Source organism: Mus caroli, chromosome 2 (assembly GCF_900094665.2).
Source record: "Mus caroli chromosome 2, CAROLI_EIJ_v1.1, whole genome shotgun sequence".
Taxonomy (NCBI): Eukaryota; Metazoa; Chordata; class Mammalia; order Rodentia; family Muridae; genus Mus; species Mus caroli.
In genome coordinates, this window is record NC_034571.1 from 145109622 (window position 1) to 145128782 (window position 19161).

The window sequence follows — 19161 nt, forward strand, 5'->3', positions numbered from 1 at the left end:
TGGTCTACAGAGTGAGTTCCAAGACAGCCAGGACTACACAGAGAAACCCTGTCTCGAAAACAAACAAACAAACAAACAAAAATCAAGTGTGGAGACTGGACTACCTCTGCCATTTTCAGTTACATAACACTTCAGTGCTTAAAGGCTGTTTGATCTGGGTTTTCTGACACTCACACCCAATATGAATTGGCACAATGAAGCCACTTACCTCAAAAACATTCAGTCAAGACCCACTGTCTGCCATACCCTCACTGGTATCACTTTGGATGCTCAAGATGCCTACAGATTGCCATTCTTCACAATTTCTGGCTCACTGCAACCCTTCCCAAATAAACAAGTTCAAAACTGCAAAGCACATCATTCAGAAGTTTTTAATAAACAACTTCATTATAAAAACTTTTTTTTGAAAATTAATTCTGTAAAACATTGAAAAAATCTACTTTAACAAAGATATGCCCTGTGCATTTTCTAATGGCACTTATATTTTACAATTAAAAACCTTGTTTTATATAAAGCCAAAAATACTCCAAGAGGTTATTCACTGTGTTTACAAAGTGCTAGAAGGTTTTTGTCTTGTATTTTTCTTTAAATAATCTGGCATTAAGAAAGAGTGGCTCTAGAGCGTCAACCAGCTGGCAGTGGGGGAGGTGTGAAGTAGTGTTCAGGGATTCTAGTGCCGGCCATGCAGAGGTGCACATGGAGAACTGGTGGAGGACGCCAAAGTAACATCTGAAGCAAGGTGATAAGAACAACTCCACACAGCCCAAGATTACACAGTGAACACCCTCTCCACACCACACACTCCACTCTCCAGTGGTTAAAGTCACAGCCACTTCCTTCCACAGCAGGTTCAGAGCTCCAGGAGAGGCCAGGGTGAGGTCACAGAGAAATCTGGACTTTTCTGGCCAACACCTACCTAAGGCAAAGTTTCTTATTACATAAATATCCTTGTTAAAAAGCAAAATATTGATCCTGTATAATACAACTTTTTTTTTGTTTGTTTTTCTGTTTTTTGTTTTTTTAATTATGGAGAAGGGGTAGAGAAAACAGCTACCAAAAAGGGAAGGGGGAACTTAAAGGCTAGTAAGGGAGATTTAGGGGATTTCAACTTAGGACAATATCTACGAGCAAAAAGCAATCACACCTGCTTCCCGGATTTGCATTAACAAAATACCATGTAAAGTCGGGGAAAGACACGCTGGTGCACCCTTCCCTGCCTCCCACCTGCTTAAGATGGTGCTAGGATCCTCTGAGCCGACACCACCTGGGCATGTTAGTCTCTGGCCCCAGGACAGTTCTCACTCTGACAAGCTGCTGTGCAGGCTGAGAGGTGTGTCCCCTTGCAGCCAGTTCATTACTGACAGGCTCAAGGACATGGCAAGGAAAGGGACATCATTCTTTTCTGGTCCCTGATTGGTCTGTGCCACATGCCATGGCTCCTGTCCTGGGCACATGCCCCTCTGGCTCTCTTGGCCTCATAAAGGGTACCTTAATGAGTTTGGGCTCCAAGTACAGAATAAAATCATTCCTGTCCTTTTAACAACTGGCCAAAAGGCTCTTTTGGGTGGTAGGTTGGGTAAAGGTTTAAGAAGCTGCAGGGTGGTTTGTGGTCCAAAAACTGAAGGCAGATAACCAGCAAAGTTCACAGTGACAGGAAAAGTCCTTAGAGTGAAGACACTGAGAAGTGGGAAAACTGAAGGATACATAAGAACAGACAACGAGGAAAGATTAGAGGTGGAACAAGATCTACAATAGGTGCTCTGCTGGTCTGTGAGCACCACGGGAAGGAGCAGCTCAGGAGGACAGGTCTTCTCAAACAGCCCACAACACTATACTCTGTGGCTGGAGGCTACTGGCTTCTGAAGCTGAGGCTATAGGGAGGTGGTAAGAAGGGTAGAGGGGGCCGGGGTCTAGTGAAGACCAAGCACAAGGAGAATGGCAGCAGTGAGTCCCACTTGGCTTCTCAATGCCATTCCCTGTAATACGAGTCCCAACAGCATGCATAGCATGCAGGTGGTTGCGCACCAAGGCAGACGCTTTTAAAAATAAACCTTAATTAGTCCCTGGGACTCACTGAAACTAATCTTTACAAGCAAATCACATAGTCTGATTCTAATCCTGTCAGACATATTTATATCCAGTTGTTTTTTTAAAAAGGTATTCCAAGCTACCTTGCTTAAACCAAAATATGCTCATTCACTCCACATTGCTTCCACACAAGGGCCAGGGAGCTAAACTGAAGGCTTTCACCTCAGATAAGGAGTACTGGCCTGGGCTGAAGCAGGAGTCCAGGTCTTGGACCTGCACAGTTCCCAACAATAAACTGAAGTGAATCTAGACAGAAGGGAGGGGCAGGGAAGAACTGGTGGGAGATTGAGGCAGTTCCTAGGTAGTCTGTCCTGAAACCCTAGTGGAGAAGCCAGCAAACGGCACCACTAACACAAGTGCCCAGGCTGCTGGCTACATCTGTAGGAGTTAACAGTAAAGAGGTAGAAGTGTGTTTCTGAATCAGAGAGGTCTCAAAAGGTTCCACAATGGTGGTCCCTGAGCTGCCTCCCTTCCATGCATGGGAAAAACCCATACAGAACCGAGATGAAATGGGTTAGGAATTATTCAGCTGCTTCTGGGCAAGGGCTGTGCTGTCTGTGGCAGCGAGCTCCAAGTCAACAGAAGAATTAGTAATTTCTTGCAAGAGACATTGCTAGACACTAGGTGCAACTGAGGGGACCATGGTGGGTGGAAGGTCCTCAATGAAGAGCAAAGACGACAGTGCACCATGCCCAGAGTCCATGGGGACTGCGAAGCAGAGAAGGGGGAGGACAGTGGGTAAGAACATTTTGGTATGAGAGGCAACAATGATTTGATAGATTAGGACTCAACTATCTGCCCAATCCTAACTTTCTAGAAACTCTTCTTCAGACAGTTCCATTGCGTCCTGGAAAAGGACGAGCAGAAGGGAAATAAACGCAGGGCTCATCCCTCTCCTCTGCTATCCAGCCCGAACCCCAGAACCCCTCCTGCCAAGACGAAAAACTGCTCATGATGTCCAGGGTGGGGTCAGGGGCTGAGGAAATGGTTGATACGGGATGCCTTTCATTTCTTCCCCTCTCCAGTTCAGGAGGACGAAGGTGTCATGATGTACTTGGAGAAAATCCAAATTGCAGACCTGTGAGAAAGCTGCTCCAATCTTCTTGCCTATCTCCTGTGGACACTGCCATGAAAGGCAGGAATAGAAGCAGTCATGGAAGATGGCAGAAACTGAAGCAGTCCAAAGTCAGTTTATTTCCCCACGGGGGAAAAATGTGACCTCAAGTGAAGAGAAGTCAGCAAGACCCGACTCCGCCTTGTAAACAGGGCTCCAGTTAACACCAGGTACCGAGTGGTTCAGGCTGGTGGCAACTGAAATGGACTGGTGGGAATGGATTCACGGTGTGTAAACAGTGTTCACTGCAATCACTCTAAGGCTAACAGTGTGGCGAGGGAGGTGAAATGGTGTGTCGGAGGTGAATGTGTAAACGGTACCGTTGCTGGACAACACTGACTGAAGGGGAGCTGTGGGTGGTGTGGGGCGGGATGGTTAAGAACAGAGGCCGTCTTTCTTGTCTGGTAGCTGGAAGCAGGTGATAGTCAAGAGAACTTCCACAGCAGGGACTCAACAGCCAACTGCTGGAGGGTCTGCAGATTGGGACCAGAAGGCGGGCTTCTTAGGCTATTTCTCTTGAGGTCATATAAGGTGAAACCCTCTGTCTCCAAGAGGCTTCCCCTTCTCCAGACTGAAGGTGGTTCTGATGCTTTGGAGAGGCAGAGGACTAAATATAGCTCCCAGTTCAGATCAAAAAATAAAAGTAAAAATACCTGAAAGTCCTATGATAGATTGTTCACGGGGCTGGGTTCAAGGATCCCTCTAAATTGATCCTGGAGCCTGAACCCCCAAACCAAGTGCTCCATATAGACACTAGAATTTTCTTTTTGAACCCAGCTCTGAAAGCTCAGCTGCCTTCATGGGGGAGGTGGACGGGGTGGGTACTTAGGCTCCCTGGCAGAAGCAAAAAACTGAGTTGGGGGACCTTCATAGGGGCTACTGGAATGCTTGGTGGAAACGAGGCAGGGTGGTGGTACTCAGGCCAGAGGTGAAGACAGGAGGTAAGGAGTGCAGAGGCCCAAAGTTCAGAGGTCCCCCAGCTCCAGCGGAATCTTGAGGCTGAGCCTGCAAAGTGGTGAGCAAAGGCTGTGCCTCAGCTTGGGAGTAGCCCATAACCAAGCCTCCTGTGGCCCCAGGTGGGTTACATGGGGGTAGGTTGAGCGGAAGAAAGCCCAGTAAGTGGGAAAAGTCCACATTAGCAGCGCAGAGGGCCTCGGAGAGGTTGGCGGGACTCTTGGCGAGCAGTGCTTCATCCAGGAGGGCTGCAGCTGCCGCCGGCTGAGGTGAGGCGGGCTGAGGTTCAGCCGAGGAGAGAGACAGGCTTCCAGGAAGCTCTGCCAGAAAACTATCCACCTCCACTTTGGGCAGTTTGTCGGGCAAGTATGAGGTAGATCCAAGCTGGTATTTTGGAGGGAGCTGAGCTGAGGAGGAGATAGGAGAAGATTCCAGAGGGTAACTCATACCCATGGGCAGTGTGTTGTGCACCAGGGAGTGTGGCATGCCCGCACTGGGCATGGTAGGGATGTGGGCACCATACATACCCATGGGCAACATGCCAGGAAAGGCCTTAGCCCCCATCACGTCCCGAGAGGCCATGCAAAGCACAGGGCTCAGCTCTTCCTTTACACTGACTGTCGAGCTACAGCTGAGTAAGCCTAACATATCCACCGGCTCTGTCTTGATCTTGAGCAGTTCCTGTGAGTGGCTCTTCTTGACATGGCGTGTCAGGTGATCCTTGCGGCCAAATCTCTGGGCACAGTACTGACACAGGAAGTCCTTACGACCTGTGTGCACCACTAGGTGCCGTCGAACATCCTTCCGAGTATAGAACCGCCGGTCACAGTGGTCACAGGGGTGCTTCTTCTCCTTAGCACCTCCTGCTACCCGGCGTGAGTGAGCCTTCAGGTGCTCCAATAGGGCCTGGGTACTCTCAAAGGTCTGCAGGCACACCTTGCAGCTGAGATCACCACTGCTGGCAGCATGCATGGCCAGGTGACGACGGTATCCCAGCTTTGTATTATAATTCTTACCACACTCAGAGCAGTGGAGGGCCTCTTTGTTGGGGTCATGGGTCTGCAAGTGGTTCCGCAGATGGTCCTTTCGGTGAAACATCTTGTCACAGTACATACACTGGTGGGGTTTCTGGGCCGAGTGGGTGGCCATGTGCCTGTGGGTAGGGATGTAACATGGAGAGAAAGCTGAAAGAGGGGAAGTTTAAAACAGCTAACTAGACAACCAAATGTCTATTAACAGGAAACTACATGTGAAATCTTCAATAAAGCAATGCAACAGAATACTGTATTAGCGATATTCTATCAATATCTCTTTAAAATCATATATGTACCGTTATTCTTAGCAGCACTGGTCATTTTTGGTTTTTTTTTTTTTTTTTGGTTTTTCGAGACAGGGTTTCTCTGTGTAGCCCTGGCTGTCCTGGAACTCACTCTGTAGACCAGGCTGGCCTTGAACTCAGAAATCTGCCTGCCTCTGCCTCCGGAGTGCTGGGATTAAAGGTGTGTGTCACCACTGCCCAGCAGCAGCACTGGTCTTAGTAGCAAAAAAATTATGAACCATCTAAATGTATACTAGGAACTGGTTACATAATTGCTAAGCCTGTACTGTGACTGCAGGGTTTAAAAGGTGAGCTTTATATGCACCTTCAAAGAGTAAGCTTCTTAGAAACAGAGAGGAAAAAGGAATAGTGTACAAAGAATGGTATTCTCTACATAAAAATATGGTTGCCTTTGTGTGCTTACAAATAAGAACCTGACATCGCTGGAAACCTGAGGGGGTGGGGGAGAACGGGACAGCTTATTAATGGACTTGATGGAAAACTTTCATTATGAGCCTTTTAATACCTTTTGAATTCAGAGTCATGTGCATGATTTCCTCTTCAAAAGTTTACATTTAATTTTTTTCTTTAATGATACAATAAAGGGAAAAGTGAAATACAAAATGTATGTAAACTTCCTGATCTGGAACAAGTTCCCAAGATATACGAGGCCAAGTCAAAAAGGAAGTTCAACAGTGCATGTAATACAATCCCTTTTGAAAACCAAAAGGAGAATACACATTTGAATGTCTACAGGATTCATAAAAAATGAATCCACCTTTGGGAAAGGAACAGCAGTGTTGGGTGTGAGGACAATGCATCTTTCACTGTGGGCCCATTTGTATGATTTCAACTGCTGAGTTCCTATTGTTAGTTATTGTTAGTGAATGCTCCCGTTTGGTTGGAAAGCAGCTTGGAGCCCAGGAACTGGCTTCATAGCTCCATACACATTAAGAATCAACTCACCAAGACCTTAGGGCTCACTGTTTGCCAAGCTGTGGGTGAGCTGTTATAAATCTTGTTTTCTAGTTAAGGGCAGGAAGCATCAGGTCGCCCTACCCATCAGTCAGTCAGTGACAGACACTGTATGTAAACCCTGACCCCTCATAGCACATAGCACCTTGTGTTATGTGTGCATTCATGTTTATGAGGGTTATTATCAACCTCCTGTGACATGCCAACAAGATGGCTTCCTGTGAAAGGTGGTGCTAAAGAACTCCATCATTTTCTTCATTTTGTAGGGGGAAAAAAAAAATCACAAGTAAAGTCTGTCAGAGCTCTTGCCTCTTGGGCCAGGAATTTTCTGGCAGCTTCCACTGGTACTCAGACCACCACTAAGAAAGTTCAAAAAGATGTCCCTGACCAGGGTTCCCTAAGACTTAGAAGCACACAGAATCAACACATTCTTAAGTCCACACAACTGTCCCGAGGCCAATCCTGGCCTCTATATAACCCGATGCCTATCTTGGTTCCTTCCTACCAACTATTTTCCAGATGAGGAACTAGGGCTCTTTCTGTGGTCATTTCATTTTATTTACATGTTTACTGTCTGTCTCCACTATTGAGAAAGTATACTTTTACCTGTGTGTAAAAACAAACAAAAACACCCTCATCCTTCTTGCTCACTATTCTGTCCCTAGCAATGAGCACTGTGCCTGGTACATAGCAGGAGATTAATAAATAATAAGAGAGATGAATGGCTAGATGCACCAGGTTAGTCTACCTCATTTGATCAGGGCAAGTGGGTTCCTGTACAGGAAAGGCAGGGGATCAGGTCCTTTCCCTAGCAAAGCTGCTTTTATCTGCCTTAACAAGGGCTTTCACATTCTCTTTCACTTTAAGTAAGGGTTCTTGGGCTTACAAATTTCAGGAAAAGAGCTGCCCCACAGAACAGCAGGGACTCTACAGAGACAGAAACAATCATCTGATTAGCAGGCTGAGTCAACAGAAGTAGCAATGCAGGACCAACAAACTCTGTGATCCTGGCTAAGGCAGGAGAGCCCCACCTTTAAAATGAACCGATTGGACCAGAGGATCTTCTTTTCTTTCTAACTTCTCAATAACAGAAGATTCTGATAATCTGCCTGACAGGAATGGAGAAAGCTATACTGAAAAGTGTTCAGTCTAATTTGTTCGTAGTTGCTTTATACTATACTCATCAGATTCTAGTGTCTCAATAAAAACATTACCATTATTTGAGAGAACGAGGCAGGAGCTTTTAGAATTCTAGGCTAACTTGAGCCACACAAGGAACTCCTGTTTCAAAACAGACAAACACTATTTTTGTTTGCTTGCTGTTTAAAAAAAAATTTTTTTTAATCACATTTGTGTGTACATACATGTGTTTAAGGCCAGAAGACAACTTGCAGAAGTTCATTCTCTCCTTCCATCATATAGATCCAGGGACTGACCTCAGACTGTCAGGCTTAGCAGCAAGCACCCCTACCCACTAAGTCAGCTATTAGGCCCTGGGTGTTTTTGGTTTTGTTTTTAAACAAAGTCTCATTCTGTAACCCAAGCTAGCTTTAAATTCATGCGATTCTTCTGCCTCAGCTTTGTGTAGGATTCTAGGCATGAGCCTCCATACCCAACTAAACACTATTACTATTTAGTGAGTGACTTCAAATGGTCAGAGTTCATCTATACTCACAGGACAACTTTACCGTTCACTCTCAGTGGAGTCTCTGGTTGTGAGCTCCAGGAACCTGGAAACTGAAAGAGGAATGGAGTGTCACCTACCTATACAGCTTGTACTTGGAGGCAAAAGCCTTGCCACAGTGCAGCTGAGGACAGCTATATGGTCTCTGCTCCGGATGGGGAAGGCTGTGAGGCCTTAGCTTCTCCCCATTTGAGAATGGTGTCCCCGAGATTTCACATTGGCACTTCACTTGACTCTCTGCCTCCCGGCCCCGAGGCCTGGGAACTAGTTTCCAGCCCACTTCCTCCTCCTGCTTTGCATCTTGAATCCAGGGAGGGACGCTGGTGAAAAATGTGGTCATGGCAAGGCTAATGGCAAAAGGCCATGTTATTCAGAAAGCCTCCCCATCAGTTCACATGGGCTCTCTGCTCGGTCACAGCCTCCAACGCAGCCTTCAGAAAACAGTCTCTTCACCTGAAACATCAGAGCACCTGGTGTTAGGAAGCCCTATACCAAGAGAACAAAGGCTCTGCTTCCAGACAGCTCCCAAGCCTGCACCCAGCCCTCTCCTCCCACTTAGAAGTGGTGTGACTTTCCAACAAGCACTTGCTTTCCTGACCTGCTTCCTTCCTTACAAAACAAACACTACTTCTAAAAGTAATGATGATATCTGGAGGTCAATGCAGCCATGCAATAAAGCTGACAAGGGTGCTTGGTGCTTCCCAGGGTTCAGCAGGTGTTATCACTAGAACTCTAGGCTAGAAGAGACAAGCTAATCTGAGGACCTAAAGCTCAAAACACCACACTTTCTCTTCACTTCTATATCCTTTCCACAAAGCTCAGGTAGCTTTCTTCCTCCTCCTTACCACAGTCCCTTTATCTGCTTTTTACTATTCTCTTCACCAGAGGTGCTAAAGGAACAATAACGCATCCAAAACGCAACAGAGTAAGAACCCTTCAATAGGAAATTCAGACCTAAGAGCCAGGCCCTGTCCCACATGTTTCTTAGCAGAACCCTGACATTGGGAGGTTCTTTCTGGGGAAGCAACAGTGGCTTCCCAGAATTTTCCCTAAACTAGTGCTGGTCCCACTCTGACCTCCTACCACTTCTCAGATCCTTTGTTCTCTAGGCCCAGCTTTACCAAAGGCACAGTTGTTTGTTTTGTTTTAAACCACAAAAACTCAAAGTGCTGAGTGGTCATCCTACAGGCTCCGAGGGCACACAGGCACTTTTTCTACTAAAGACTGATTCTTGGATTTGAATTTAAGTCTTTTCCATCTGATAATGATTCTCTAAGGGATTGTACTGCATTTATTTCATTTCCATAACCTAACATCTAGATTAGGAATCTCAACTTTCTTTTAGATGAGTAAACTACTAATTAAACTTGAGTTGATTCTCAGGGGGTTAACTCATATACCCAGAAGTTCTAGTTTAAACTGGGTTCTTCATCATCCAGAGAAAGGAGCCAAAACTTGAAATCTGACCCTTCCTCTTGTTGCCAAAAATGGTATGGTAAGGAGAGGAAGACAGCAATAGTGACACTACTCCTTCCTGACAATAACTCAGAGACAACAACTCATACACTCAGATATGAGGCTTTTTCATGTGAAAGAGCAATGATGGTGTATCTGGGAATTGGTTACAAGAATCTGGGGAGAGCTTCAACTGCACAAGCTAGCTGTAGGCCATGGAATGCTTGCTCAGCTAATTAGCACCTGCTGCTCACAGAGACCATTCATCCAACAGACTGGCCATGAACGAGATGATAGTATCAGCGGGTTCATGCCCCAGAGAGCTTTGCTCATCATAACATGAGCTACATCCTGTTCAGGAACCATTCCTTTTGTTGAAGAAACATTGCAATGTAGTATGACAAACATTTCCCCATCACAAGTGGGGATTTGCCTAGAAAGATCCGCACAAGGGAAAGGAATCACTGAAAACTAGACTTACTTGAGCCTTTTAGTTATGCTGGTATATGCCTGCTCCCTATACACCTCAAAGGCCTCTGATGGCTGGCTTCCATTGTTCAAATTCCCCCATCCTATGCAAGGGTGGAATTACCTGTTTATAATAACAGCGATTACTATATACCTCGGAACTGGGTAGACTGGGCTCTGAGTATGCACATCTAGTTTACAGAGAATTTCTCCTACCTTCAAAAGGCCAAATTCTGCTCCAATTTCATATCCGAATAATGCATCTCAGCCTCTGGAAGTTGGGAATGGCAGCTAGAGGAAATCAAGTCACATAACCCTGGCTGATGTGAGAGGGGAGCCTAACTCTGGAAATTCCGCACAAACTCAGAAAGAGACTGGTACATCCCCACCTCCCACACGTCCACCTCATCTGTTCTGTTAAACATGCACAAACAAGACACAGCAGTTTAGCATGCTGCTACTGAAAGAGTGAGTAATGGGCTTCTAGGAAACAGGCTGCTAGTGGCTAAGAAGAGCTCATGAGGATACAGCTAGAACCAGAGGAGGAAGGCAAGCACCATGTGCTCTTGATCAGCATTAATGAGGCTATAGCTTTAAAAGAAAGGAGCCACCACCTTCATCCTACTCCTGTTGGCCTCTGAAAAAGCACAGCAAGATCTTTACCTACAATCAGTGGCCAGCAGGCTGCTGAGCAGCCACAGTTGCTGATGTTACCTAGGGACCTTTCAGGGATCCACTCTCACTTTGTGTCCTTTGTCTGCATACTTCTTTGATCCAGAAAACCTCCTGGATTTGACTCATACAATCAGAACTATTCCTTCAGACTTCTTGTCAAAACTGTGAAAGAATTTTGCTTCTCTTTCAAAGCTGTTCTTCTGGTCTCACACTCTAACCGTAGCTATGGAGAAGCTGACAGAACCTGTTTCCATAAAACAAACACAATCCCTCCCAGTTACTGGTATAACTCAGTGTATTTTCAGCCCTAGGATCTTCTGGCATCTGATCTGAAGGGGGAGGCAGCACGGAAAGAACCTTGGACTTGCTATCAGAAGAGCCACCACTCACTGGCTGTGAAACCACAGGCAGGTTACTTCATTTCTCTGAACCTCACTCTTCTCAATTTCTAAACGAGATTCATTCTCTTAACTTGTAAATGTTTTCTAGAGGACGAAGCGAAAAGGTACCATTGAGAGTGACATAAAATGTGAACATGCAGAACCCATGAGGGCCACATCTCTGCTGCCCCTCTTCACAGTGCTAAGTATAGCTTCTTTCTCCCTCTTAGTGTTAACTTCTCATGCCTCAAAGTCAGTTTCCTTCCCTTCCCAACATCTCAGAACTCAGCCTTCCTCTTTTCCCTCACTGCTAACTCTCAGTACAAACACAAGCTCTTTACCTCCTGGGCCAGAATTTTCTTTTGCCAGGATGGCCACTTTACTACACCGTCTTCTATTATAGCTCCATACCCAAAGTAAAAGTGCTTGCTCAATACATCGTATGGCCTTTGGAAGCTCCTGTCTGTCGTCTGTAGTGCTGTGATGTAGGTTGCCCTCTGATGAAACTATAGTTTTTATGGTGTTACATCATCTCTATAGAAACTGCGTTCTTTCTCCATTATTAGCCTGTTTCCTCATCTGTAAAGCTAAAAATACTTACCTCACAGTCTGGTTGTAAGGATTATTTTAGTCAGGTATGCAAAAAGCTCAGCTATGGGTTTGGCCTACTCTAAGTACCCAGCAAAAGAAAGCTATTATCTTGGTCTTTATACTGAGTTGCATGTTCACACCTTCTGCTGCCACAGTCCAATTTTCCCAACTCTCCCATCAAATACTGTTAAGCTAGCCAGCTCGCTTTGCAGCAAAGAAAGGGTTAATCTCTGAGTGTTCTTAACTAAAGAGACCCACAGAGGATTAACAGCTCCACTTCAGTGACTACCCTAAAATAGCTTTTATCCCTCCTGCCCAAGAGCTACTTGGGGATCTGAAGAACTCAATTCAACACCTGCCTAGGAGGAAACACACCCAGAAAGGTTCTTGGAGGTGGAATCTACCCTCAAAAGAACTTAAAATAGCAACTGGGAAATTATAAATAGCATTAAAGGGGAAAAGAAAACAAAACAGGCCCTGACCTGGGCATCAGAAACCAATCCAAAAGCATACTGGCTGGCTGGAAAACAGTAAGAAGGAACGGAGGAATGGGAAGAGCTGCCCACTTCCCAAGGCCAGCGCGCACACACAACACCCTGGAATGGTGGGAGAATTAAATTACAGGGAGGCCTGAGAGTCTCAGTGACTTGCATCATTCCAAGAAACATCAAACAGGATTAACAGGGGTAGGATTTACTCTCGGGCTGGTAGTTCTTCTGTCAGTGTAGATGGGCCTCTTTGGAGTCCCTTTGATTCCCTATTTCCTCAGATTCCCGCTGCCACCCACCCCTGGGGAGGCCTTGAGCAAATGGCTGCAACTCACTCGGGCCTCATTTTCACCTACCACCCCTCCGCAACTTAGCAGCCTTTCCCCCAAGAGGAGAGGGTTAGAAACCCAAGGCCAGACTTATCACAGCCCCAAGCTGACAGGTGGAAAAACACACAAGCCAGGAGTCGGTATGCTTGCAGGTGAAAGCCCCAACTCCCAACAGCAGCCAGGAACACGGCCCGCCACCGCGCCACCGCCCCCCCTCACCCCCCCCCCCCCCCCCCCCCCCCCCCCCCCGCGACCCCGCTCTGTCCCAAGCTGGACTGAAGCATGGGGCTGAAGTTGTAGGAAGTCTGGCCCTTAGGTCAGCGGATAGACTACCCTATTTTGTAGTGTGAAATGTTAAATTCTCCCCACGATTGGAAGGTGGATGTGAAGAGTGGAGACGAGAGACGGGAATTCAATAGTAAGTCTAAAAAGTCTAATAGGATCTGAGATGGGAAGAGCAAGCATGCACGGTATGAGCACGTTATTTGAGTCTCTAAGAGACCCCATGGGGGAAGAGGTAGGGAGATTCTAAAGGTCGAAAGAGCGAGTTCTCTGAATTTCAAAAGGGTGTAGAAATGGGACCCTCCCGAAGGAAAATGCCTAAACTTTCCACAGTATGAACACTGGGAAGGGAACTTCAGCTAGGACTTTATTTGGGGTTCTTTGGCCCGAGGTACTGCAGAAAAGCCTGAAAGCAGGTTTATGAAAGTCTGGAAAACGAAAGAGCTTAGAGCGGACTATTTGGAGCAGGAAAAGGAAGGTTATGTGGGTCGGGGTAGGCGTGTCCGAGGGTGGGAACAGGTGCAGCTTATCTATGCCCCCCAGACCGCGATCCCGAGGAAGGTTAGCTGCGTGTTATCTGGGTCTCCAGGGAGTCTGGGGGGTTCAGACTAGGGGACCCTCAGGCTGAGTTTCCAGGTCTAGGAATGGAGGGAGCCTGAAAGGCTTGTTCCGGTCCCCTGGGCACAGGTCTGAGGTCCGGGGAACGTTTTCGTCACTACGGGGCCTATCGGGGGCCCGGCTAGCGCAGAGGGGGCCCCGACTCAGGGGTGTGGGCGACCGCGCTGGGCGGCCCGAAGTGAGGGGCGCCGCCGCTCCGAGAGCCGGGCGTGTGGGCGCAGCGCGACGGCCTCCCGCCCCGCTCCCCACCATCCCCCAGGACCCTCGCCGGCACTCACTGCGCTCGGGACCCCGCGCTGCGGGCCGGGCCGCGCTCGGGCTCCGCCAGGCCCGCTCAGGCCCCGGTAGTGGCGGCGGTCGGGCCATTGTGCGGTGCATTGTGGGAGCCGCGCGAGCGGGCGCTCGGGTCGTGGAGGGGGCGGTGCCGCGGGCTCTCTATGGTCCCGCCCGCCCGCGGGCTAGAGAGGCCCAGCCGGCGCGCGGGCGGCGCGCGGGGAGCGCTGGGAGCGGGGCGGCCACTCGCGCCTCTTCTTCCCTCCCACCCCCTCCCCGCCTCCGGGCCGTGGCACTCTGTGGCTCTGCCGTCGACATGGGCGCCGCCGCGTGGGCACCGCCACACCTGCTGCTGCGGGCGTCTTTCCTGCTTCTGCTGCTGTTGCTGCCGCTGCCGCTCCGCGGGCGGTCAGCGGGCTCCTGGGACCTGGCTGGTTACCTGCTCTACTGTCCCTGCATGGGTAAGGCCTCCCGAACTCTCTGCTTAAACGGAGAAACTGAGGCGGAGGAGGCGGAGCCACTTCTCTGAGGCGCCCGGAGACTTCTCAGGTCCAGGAGAGAGCACCAGAGAGGGGCAGGGCGTGTGCTCTTCCCTGCCCTACTTGCCTGGGTACAGAGGACCCATTGGTGTTCAACTTGCCATTCGACAGATGGGACAAGTTAAGTGACTCACTCGAGGTCTAATCAGTCTCAGATCAGTAAATGGAGTTTGTAGGACAAGACCTGCCCGCACTGTCTCGTGGCAATTCTTGCATTCATTCAGCAAAGAATTTATATGGCCCCCCCCCTTTTTTTTTTTTGTCCCAGGCGCTGTTCTCTGTGCTGGTGGTGAATGAAACAGATAAATCTCATAGGATCCTTCATTTTAGGAAGACAGACAATAAAATGTTTTTTAAGTGCGTGCAGAATTTGTACAAGATGATTCAAGCTGGGGTAATAAAAGATAACCAAGGACTCCTAAGAACCCTCCCAAGCTTAGGGATGCAACTTAAATGCAGTAGTGGATCATCATTATATAATCCATCCCTTCTCTCAATCCTTGAGTAGCTTGCATTCCTGACCATGGCCATCATCTGATGACCTGACCTTGCAATATTTGGCTCCACTCTGGTCTTCTCCACACCCCTTCTCCCATGGCGCTCTGGCTACAGCTACAGTAACCGGCTTTCTGTTTCTTACAGACGTAAAGGTCTATGAGCTATTCTTCTCGGAGCACCTTCCTCTAATTTCTGCTCTTTCTCATCCTTGAAGTCTCAACATACGTGTCACCAAAGAAGACTCCATTGACCTCTCTACTTGTCATTTCCTGAGTCTCCCTGTCACCAAACCTTTTCATTTTTTTCCCTTGCAATTGTCAAAATATACCATAATGAATTTTTTTTCATGTTTAGTGTCTCCTAACCCGAATTAGAACAGAATGCCTTGAGGACAGAAACCTTAGCCTTCGGATTTTATATTGTAACATCTAGCACAGTGCCTGGCACATTTCGGTCTTGCAATGTTTCTGGAATGGGTGAATGGCTGCCATATTGATGATAGCCAAATGTGCTTGCATACAACTTTAATCTCAGCACTAAAAGCCAGAGAGGCAGGTGGATTTCTGTGAGTTTAAGGCCAGCCTGATCTACATAGAAAATTCTAGAGTAGCCAGAGCTACAAGTGAGACTCTGGCAAAACAAACCAAACAAAAAACCAGATAGACCTTTGTGTTTGAAGCATTCAGAGCCTGCATAGACAGCCAATCCAAAAAGCTGGAAAATGAAAACAGACATATAAATGACTGAAGTGTTTATAGCTAAATGTAAAGAATTTACCCAGCATGTCAGAGATACTAGGTTAAATACCTAGTATTACATAGATACATAATCTGATTCACAGCTGTAACTCTAGCATGTAAGAGGTGGAGGTAGCATGCAGGAAGATTGTCACAAGTTCAATGACAAGACTGGTCTACAAAACAAGTTCCAGGACTATACAGATCCTGTCTCAAAAAACAAAACAAAACAAACCTCAATGCCATGCTGAGAGTAAAAGAAATGGATAGGAGTTGTTTAAAGTGTCTTAGCAAATGAAACATCAAGGTCACCTTCATGTACAAGTGAGTGGAGACAGGTCTGAGGACACTGCTGGCAAAGATGGCAGGTAGAGTGGGGATGATTATAACATGTTTGAGAAACAGCATGGACTCTGGAGGGGCAGTGGCAGAAGGACCAGGACCTACAGGCCCTCGGATGTCAAACCTGGAAGTCTGGACTTTCTCTCCTGTGCCAGTGTTGCTAGCTCACTGTTCCTTGGCCTTCCCCAGTCTTGAATGCACATCTTTGCTGAGCCCTTCGTACACCATGCCAGTAGGCCCCAGGCCACTCTACCCACAATGTACCATTTCCAGGGCGCTTTGGGAACCAGGCTGATCACTTCTTGGGCTCCCTGGCATTTGCGAAGCTGCTGAACCGCACCTTGGCTGTACCTCCATGGATTGAATACCAACATCACAAGCCTCCTTTCACCAACGTGAGTATTTCTGCTGACCTAGACCCCTGTCTATCCTTCCTCACACTTGCAGACTTGCTTGACTCCAAGGCCTCTGGGTTTTCTTCCAATCTGGCGTTGCCCTCTTCTCTACCTAGAAATAGCAATAACTAGCTTTTTTTTTTTTTAACCGAACACCTGTCATGTACCCGCATTGTTTGAACGCTAGATGAGAGTTAGCTCATCTTTCCTATAGCTAATCCTCGAGGAAACCAAGGTTTAGAGAGGAGAGGTAACTTGCCAAAGACTGCACAGCCTGTGGATAGTAGATCTTGAATTGAACCCCAAGGCTGTCTACTTTAAGAGATTGTATCTTGAAACCAAAGCCCCCATTTCCAGTCCCAATTCACCTTACCTTATAGATATATTGGTCAGTAATAGGTGACAAGTGCTACTATCAACTTTAAAAGGGAGGCTAAGGCATGGGCTAGTTAATAGTATACCGGAGGCCACCAACCTGGATAGCAGCGTGGCTCCTGTGCTGCCTACTCCCATCAAGGGGCTCCCTGGGCATGATGTGCAGCCTCTGATATTAGCTTATTCCTTGTGTCTTCCAATAGCCCTGTGTTCCATTTGTTCACTGTGTCCCCGGAGACCTGCATGTAGGAAATTAATATTTAATGAATTGATTTTAAAAGTAAGTAGTTAGCAAAGTTGTACTTAGCGTGAACAAAACATTGTATTTCACTCCAATGCCTCTTTTTGCATAAATGTAATTTCTCCTTTCATGTATTTCTCTTTTTGGAGACGCTTTCCCCTCCCCGCAGTGCTATGGATTGGGTCCAGGTTTTATAAATCCTAGGGAAATGCTCTACCACAAATCTGTACCCCTGGCCCGGAAAAGCTTATTGATAGAAGCTGAAACCTAGACTGCAGTGTAACTTAGCCACTCCCTAATTGCATAGCAAACTACTTAGCTTTCTGTGCCTCAGTTTCCTCATCTTTACAATAACCTGTGATGATTGGCTACCTCTCATGGTGAGAACTGAACAGAGGTTACAGACAGTCAATTCCCTGACTGTGCCTCACACCTTCCTCTTAAAATCAGCTGAGCTCCGGAGTATATAGAATCCAGCACACAGGAAGTTCCTTAGCTTCCGGCAACCTTGGATCTGACTTGTTGAGCTTCACTGATAGATTTAGGTATTGCTGGCTGGCTGGCTTGCTGGCTTGCTATATCCTTGCCCTCTCATCCAGTTGTCATAGTGAGTCTCCACTTCTTTGCTTCCTGTGGGTGTATTAGCCCGTTTCAAGTGAGCTTCTCTTTCCTGTCATAACTGTTCTCACTGAGGTCACCAAGGACCCCAAAATAGCTAAATCAGGGTTCATTTCTCAAGCTGTATCTTACTTGACCACCCAATGGTTCATGGTCCTGTAAGCCTTTCCTTTTCCTAAACTTCTCTTCTCCCCTGGCTTCCAGGACATAGCCACATTTTTGTGCCTTGCTTAGGGGCTCCTCTCTTCACCTGGAGTTCTGCTGGTGCACGTCCTCCCTCTGCTTGGTATTAGCTCTGTGGCTCAGGTGAGTCAGCCAAGCCTGTCCTTGTAAAAGGCTGAGTGCACGGCGCCTGGCACCACGTCAGCACTTGGTGACCGGTAGCTGCCGTTGGTACCTTTACCTTGCATTTCTGTGGGCTCCTGTTGACCGACATGGCTTTCACTGTTCTCATTAAACCTCCAGTACACCTCTGGTACAGATTCTTCTCTGACCATACACTGTGTCACACTTTTATACACTCAGGTCTGCTTAGTTGTCACATATATCTCAGATTCAGAAAGCTGGAACTGAACTCAATAACTTTGCCCACAAACCTGTGTCTGCAGTTCCAGCCCCAGTATATCTCATCTCTATTAACCTGGGCACCAGGCTGGGACCCTAGATTTCAGGATGAAATCTAGGCTCTCAAAGCCCCAGTTCTACCTTCTTCAGCATCTTGTACCTGTCTGGACTGTTTCATCCCTCACTTAGATATGTGAGAGGTACATATTAAGTGCACATTTAATAAGCTAGGTGTGGTGACTTATGCCTGTAGTTCTGGCACTGGGGAGGCTCAGGTAGGAAGATTGCTTTGAGCTTAAGTCCAACCTGGGCTACATGGGAATATCTCCAAACATTTTTAAAAAGAAACCTAAGTGAATAAGTAATGCACTCATGAGGAGATTGAAGGATCATTATAGTAGCCCCATAATTCCCTTCCCTCTTCTATCTTAATCAGTGCATTCTCTCCTCTGTTAGCATATAAAGTCTCCCCCCCCCCCAAAAAAAAGGCAAACCTTGCCAGGTGGTAATGAAGGCCTCTAAGTCTAGCACTTGTGAGGCCAGTTGGAATTACAAACAAGTACCAGGCTAGCTAGGGCTGTATAGTGTGACCATGTCTCTTAAAAAGTTCCTGTTTGGTTTCAGAAATGCTGTTCTCCATTCCCATGCTCTGAAACATTTAGCTTGAGAGTGGACATTAGCATAGCAGAGGCCTTGGGAAGTCCTGCTGAGTAAAGGAGCCAGCATGCTTTTCTATTAGGAAAAAAACCAAAGCATTGTAGGTAAAGTCAATGAGGCGTGTGCTAACCCTGCTCTCTCTCCTGGAAGTCCCCATGAACTGTGTGATATGACCCCTGCTTCTTCCCTGGGCTTCACTAAGTCACTGAGTGTTGTTGTCCACATCTCCTGTAGAAAGCACCGGAGCATGTCATCCTGGGGGATTGGGCCCCAAGTAGCTGCTCCAAAGCTGCCACTTCTGCTATTAGCCTTGTACAGACGGCTTAGCTTTCTACATTTGTTCCAATGATCTGTAGAGCATCAGGCATTTTGAACACCAGAGATTCTTTTTTTTTTAATTTCATTTTTTAAATTAGATATTTTCTTCATTTACATTTCCAATGCTATCCCAAAAGTCCTCTATACCCCTGAAAATCTCCTATTCCCTCCCCCATCCCTCTGCT

The 19161-nt window shown here is 47.1% G+C and overlaps 2 protein-coding genes across 3 annotated transcripts in view; one reads left to right on the top strand and one right to left on the bottom strand.

Moving 5' to 3' along the window:
* Positions 1-357: 357 nt before the first annotated feature.
* On the bottom strand, positions 358-13848 carry Plagl2 (PLAG1 like zinc finger 2). 2 transcript variants are annotated; one of them, XM_029474217.1, is made up of 4 exons: positions 13698-13763; positions 10273-12298; positions 8214-10180; positions 358-5309 (listed from the first exon to the last, which is right to left on the bottom strand). In XM_029474217.1, the coding sequence occupies exons 3-4, from the start codon at positions 8471-8473 to the stop codon at positions 4079-4081; spliced, it is 1491 nt and encodes a 496-aa protein (XP_029330077.1). In that variant the 5' UTR covers positions 8474-10180; positions 10273-12298; positions 13698-13763; the 3' UTR covers positions 358-4078. The 2 variants fall into 2 exon arrangements, with proteins under 2 accessions (XP_029330077.1, XP_021012111.1); XM_021156452.2 differs by lacking the exon at positions 10273-12298 and having other exon boundaries at positions 8214-8586; positions 13698-13848.
* A 122-nt stretch (positions 13849-13970) lies between these two features.
* Positions 13971-19161, top strand: part of Pofut1 (protein O-fucosyltransferase 1) — a 28042-nt gene continuing 22851 nt past the window's right edge. Inside the window, exons 1-2 of the mRNA XM_021155366.2 lie at positions 13971-14153; positions 16082-16203. Coding sequence (XP_021011025.1) covers positions 14009-14153; positions 16082-16203 — 267 coding nt within the window. The 5' untranslated portion in view covers positions 13971-14008. The remainder of the gene's footprint in view (positions 14154-16081; positions 16204-19161) is intronic.

Bases quoted from the DNA above. Each gene is read 5' to 3' on its own strand.
- Plagl2 (XM_021156452.2), bottom strand. From the start codon at position 8,473: ATGACCACATTTTTCACCAGCGTCCCTCCCTGGATTCAAGATGCAAAG. The intron at 5,310-8,213 runs GTAGGTGACACT...CCCTACCCACAG, and splicing joins TCCAAGTACAAGCTGTATAG to GCACATGGCCACCCACTCGG.